The sequence below is a fragment of the Nymphaea colorata genome, chromosome 5, assembly GCF_008831285.2.
Source record: "Nymphaea colorata isolate Beijing-Zhang1983 chromosome 5, ASM883128v2, whole genome shotgun sequence".
Taxonomy (NCBI): Eukaryota; Viridiplantae; Streptophyta; class Magnoliopsida; order Nymphaeales; family Nymphaeaceae; genus Nymphaea; species Nymphaea colorata.
In genome coordinates, this window is record NC_045142.1 from 8010484 (window position 1) to 8015884 (window position 5401).

The 5401-nt window shown below is 37.0% G+C and overlaps 1 protein-coding gene across 1 annotated transcript; it reads right to left on the reverse strand.

Annotated features, from left to right (window-relative positions):
- Nucleotides 1-720: 720 nt before the first annotated feature.
- LOC116254720 (cyclin-B1-2-like) lies at nt 721-3398 on the reverse strand. The gene is made up of 4 exons (XM_031630265.2): nt 3238-3398; nt 3014-3114; nt 1202-1299; nt 721-951 (listed from the first exon to the last, which is right to left on the reverse strand). The coding sequence occupies exons 1-4, from the start codon at nt 3358-3360 to the stop codon at nt 851-853; spliced, it is 423 nt and encodes a 140-aa protein (XP_031486125.1). The 5' UTR covers nt 3361-3398; the 3' UTR covers nt 721-850.
- Nucleotides 3399-5401: the final 2003 nt, after the last annotated feature.

Sequence of the window (5401 nt, forward strand, 5' to 3'; positions counted from 1 at the left end):
ATGGTTAAAGTTTGATCTCTATACGGCATGCCAACATACAAGTTCCACCGCAAGGCCGTAAATCTTAGTGCCATAGAGCCACAAAACAACTAATGAAGGTAGCCAAACCACCAACCTATAAATCCAGAATTATCAATGGGGCTCCATAGATATGAGAGCAAAGTCGAACAAGTTATAGGATTTCAGGAATAGTTGATTTCATTTTCTAACTGTAATGGAGGTCTGCGTGAACTCTTACTTTTGTTCTCATGGGTGCAACCATCCTGTTTCTCATCTAGATTCAAATTAGTGATCGGTTCGTAGAGAGCAGGAGAAACTGATGAAGGCATACGATGCCCTCTCATGACTTTGACTTCCAAACAGAAGCTAAACCCTTTCTATAACATTCCAAATAATTCATGCTTTCAAACATGGAGTAAGAGAAGAAATTTTATCATGAAGACCAACAAATATGAGCAAGCATCTAAGGCAGGCCACAAAGTTAAGACCACTATTTAATGTGAAGAAAAGCGATGAGTAGATGTCAAGGAAACAAATGGCAAATGCTTGAAAGCGATTCATATCTTGGCTTCCTTACATGCCCACTAACAAAAATCGTCACGCTCCAAAAAGTTTTTTGACTCGTAGTTAAAATGCGTTGCGTTGATAAGGTAAATGACAACCTTTTCAAAGTAGGTTTTAGAGTCATATCCATCTCCCTATCAGATTTCAACAGCAAAATAATGACAAAATCATTTAAGAGGCACGCCCAGTTTATAGAAAAACTAGTTGTATCATAGCATTCATCAATGGCTTATAAACCTACAGACAATGTTTGACAGTTTGAGAATGCAAATAAATGATCGTATGTTCAAATGAAGCTAGAGTGGGCTGGTCCTTTAGATAGACCAAGCCGGGTTTCCATCCCGTTATGCATGTCAACGGGCCTGAAGGTTTCTGATTCACGAGGATCTGCACACAAATAAACAAAGGAAACCAGGTTAGCTGAGAGAAGGAAGACTGTCGCTGATTGATCAGCACACGTTACATTTCTAATGCAACTTCAAACAGGAAATTTACTTCTGGAGACCAAACTAATATTTATTGGAATAAGAGCTCTTTCCATTTTCGTTAAGACCAAGCTCCCGTAGAACTTGTGAAGAAAGAAATACTTGTCATTTTATTTAGGCCTACTGGGGAGGAAAGACATTTAGCCATTTACCATTCAGGTAATCTACGAAGCCAAAATCATCCAGGCTACCCGTAAGTGCCTCCAAGCCAAGCATGGAAGACGGTAATGCACCTGGTGGCCGCTGGAATCTGCAGAGAAACATCACTTAATTAATCCAAAAAGTCACTAGTACTGGTGAACAGCAGAGTTTTGCAAGGAAGATTGTTGTAAACGTGCCATTTCGGATAAGAAGCTTGTAAATGATACTTGAGGAGATCCCTTTTCTACTTCTAACTTCTATAAGGACAAGCTGGGGCTGGCTGATGACTAATAAGAGCCTACCTCCCATCCCCAAGCTTTATTTATATTGAAAAAAGCAAACAACGTATTGAACAATTACAAGAGCTTTCACAATGATTTGCAGAGCTGAAGTCTAAGATGGAAACCTTACTAATCCAACTACCATTTCAACGAAATGAATACAAAAAATAATTTCAGTATCAGTATGAAACAAGAAAAAGTTGAGTGCTGGGAACCATGGTTTGTGTTAGCTTAGAACCATATTACTTGGAAACAGGTAGGTGTCCCAGCATGCCATGAGACTGGTAAGCCTGTTTTTTCTTTTATCTTAGATTATACTGCATTAGGCAATATTACCCAGTCCTAGATGTATTTGAAGAAGAAAATATTCTATTAAACAAGCTGACCACATCCAAAACAGACTGGGCATTTGTAGCACTACAGCAACCATTCCATGGGCACAATCACCCATACTGAGTGGAAAAACGTTGTTTGAGATACCCATTGCCAATGCCAATATGCAGGTCTGATAACCAAGTTGAAACGTGCCTCCATCATCATCATCCCCACTGAGCTGTCTGATCAACGAAATGCATAAATGATCTGTTGTTTGTAAAAAATATCCACTACGCCATATCATTCTGTCTTAGACTCCAGTGGTCTTCTGTCGTTTACTTAAAATGATCAGCTGTTTGGGCCCAGCTTAAAATTATGGAGAGATAGAGTGCTACTAAGTTCAACCAACGGTAGAGCACAGATTCACCCTCGCAAGTAGTAAGGAGCACTACCGAAGTCAAAAAAAAAAATCTCTTTAAAGTCTTCTCTTATTTTGGAGGACAACGATTAGGCAAGCCAAACATACTATTGTTGCTTTCACATGCTTCCAGAAACAATGAATTTATTTGGTTATTTATAACAGCTCATATATTATGAAACTTGACTATGGAAGGCTTCACTGTATCAGACACTTTAAGAATTAAAAACTGGTGATTTAGAAATCTAATCCAGATAACAAATTAACAATATTACATAGAAACACATCATTCAAAGATTTTAAAAGGAAAAAATATTATTGAATTGAAGTGAAGAAATTTCATCTTTACGTCGATCTGAGCATAAACAAGGAAGTTTTCATGATTAAAGAAATTGTCATTTGCAGACAAAATTAGAGTTAATAAATAGTCGGATAGACTAATTTCTGGATGACATGATGATTTAAGCAAAATCAAGATAATGCAATCCAACAGGATGTTCATTAAAATGTAAATTAGCCATGCCTATTAACATCCTGCATTCTTTGCTTAATTTCCAACAAAAAATATTCTTATTTTCTTGTAGCTTCTTCGGTTGTCAATATAGCTCCTTTTCCATGATGATCTATTTTTCCTTTTTACAACAATAATTACCCCCAACTAGGTTACTCAACCATAACTCTATAATGAGGAATCCAGAACTTCATCACATAATGCAGAAGTAAAGCACAAAAAAATACATAAACTTGAGAAACATCCATTTAATCACTTGATGAAGAAGGAGGAAAATCCGAGGTCTTCTGTACAGTACCTGGAAAGAATCTGCCGATCGAGATCCATTCTCAAGTGGAACGCCGATCCGTAAGTGTTGCCAAGGATCATCCGCTTCGTTTCCGCCTGCTTCTTCACCGTCTAAGAAACAAACCACCACGGACAGAAAAATCACACAAAATTGGACCGCAGCATGCCCCGGGAGAAATGCGAAAACCTAATTTTTTGAAGTTCATACAAGAGAAACGGGAGAAGGAAGAGTACCGAGTCGAGCGATTGCAGGGGGTGAGCAACGCCGAGCTCGTTCTTGACGCCCGAGAAGCCGAAACGGAGCGTGTCATGGACGCCTGCAACGTCGTGAGCCATCGATCTTGGCGCTCTCTCCATCCCCCTTTCTTTCTCCCTCTAAAAGGGCAGGAAGAAGAGTATTTATAGGCGATGTGGACTTCAGGTGAGTGACTTCAGCAGCACGAAATGATACAAGGGCGCGGGGAAACGAGGGCCATCAGGTCTCTTTTAGAAAAGTGTTGCTCACCCCAAAAATATATAATCAACTACTTATTCTTATATATATATATATATATATATATATATATATATATATATATATATATATATATATATATAGCTTTTTAAGTTGAATACAAAATTCATTGGGTTTCACATTTATATTTTGGTTCAATAGTTGTATCTTGCGATTAGACAATATTGATCCAAAATCATAGTTTGTATTCAATTAAAAACCAAGTTAAACTAGAAATTTCAACTTAATTGAATATTAGGGAACAATGATCTTCTAAGCAGTGGCGGAGCCAGAAATTTTTGGCTATGGGGCACTAGTAAATAGTTTGTGAAAAAATTTTCAAACTAAAATATATGTTATTTTAAAAATAAAGCAAATAAACATAATTAAGAACAAACTTACAGTGAGTCCCAACAAGCAAATCATATCATTAGTGTTATAGACAAAATTACGATTGGTCAATAACATCAAAATAGTCAATTGGATGATTGACTATGAACAAATTTACAATTAGCATAAAAAATAAATAAAATGACTATAGTTATAAACAAATTTACAATTGGTCTCAAAAAGCAAGTAAAAAAAACTGTGTACAAAATTACATTTGGCCTAGCATAGAAGCAACGTGCAGGACATTTGCCTGTTGCTGCTGCTGAACTACTTTGATTCAACTACTCTTGAATATGCTTGATACCTTATCAGACTCTACTCACTTTATGATGCAAAAAGATATCCTTGGTGCATGATAGCATTGCCTTTATAACAAGATCAAACATATTAAAATTGATTTTCATTTCATTAACAGACAACTGCAATGCAAAGTATATTTCTGCAACAACATATTTCATGTATCCTGTCCAAAGCTATTTGGGTTGCATTTTTTGGTCGAATGACCATAGTTAAAGGATTGCATGAATAAGAGATTAAATATCCACACATCAGATGCCACATGGGAATCTATAGATCAAACGTGAAGTCAGTCGTAGAACGGAGGAAGTTTCTTGAGGATTTTTAAAATTAAACCTGTACAATGTCTATTGAGCAGTTGGCATACTGTCTTTTTTATGATGTTACTTGCAAAAATCAGACATCATACTGTAAGATGTCTGTTGCGCAGTTGACATCCAAATCTGTAAGATGCTTAAAGTAAATGGCTAATGATATGGGGACTGGGGTTCATATTTGGCAAAGTTAGAGCAACTCATGTTTGCATCAAATATCTTAGGAAAGAGACATTTTCTGGTGAATTTAAGAAGCAAAGGCCTCTGTCTAAAAACAAAATTTCCCCACCAACAGAAATGAAAAACACCTGATGCCATCCGACTCTTATCTACAGCAACCTTTTCGTTGAGAGAAAGCTGGAGGATGGATTGTGCGTGCAGCTCAAACACTAGGCCTTTTTGAGGCGACATGTAAAAGTTGATAACTTGATGAGCATCAAAAACTCATAGCTCATGTGCACATGGCTTCCTAAGAAAGCTCGAAAAACTCAGTCTACCCAATAGCCAATGAAACTGTAAAGAGTGCCAGATCATGGTCCGTTTACTTTCTTTTTCTACCTTAAAAGCAGCAAACTTACAGCTCACGGTTGATTCCGCAAGCTCCACTGTAAAATTTGATGGTGCCATAGTGGCATGCTGAACCTAAACATCTAATTTTTCTGGTACAACATACTTCCTTTGTATCAGTAGGCAATAAACGCAACAGCCAACAAGACAAAGTTGTTTATTATGACTGCTGAACTGCGTTTGCACTCATCAAAACATTCCATATATATAAACAAGAATGCCGGAATTTTACATTCAAAGAAAGCAAAAACAGATGAAAAGCGTTGAAAAAGGGGGAAACAAATGAAAAGTGAAAACCCAACACCATTAAATGATTCATTCAATCATTAAGAAGAAG

Coding starts and splice junctions, on each gene's coding strand:
- LOC116254720 (XM_031630265.2), bottom strand. CDS start 3,360: ATGGAGAGAGCGCCAAGATCGATGGCTCACGACGTTGCAGGCGTCCAT. Junction 3,115..3,237: donor CCCTGCAATCGCTCGACTCG/GTACTCTTCCTT, acceptor TTTGTTTCTTAG/ACGGTGAAGAAGCAGGCGGA. Junction 952..1,201: donor CTTCGTAGATTACCTGAATG/GTAAATGGCTAA, acceptor ATTTGTGTGCAG/ATCCTCGTGAATCAGAAACC.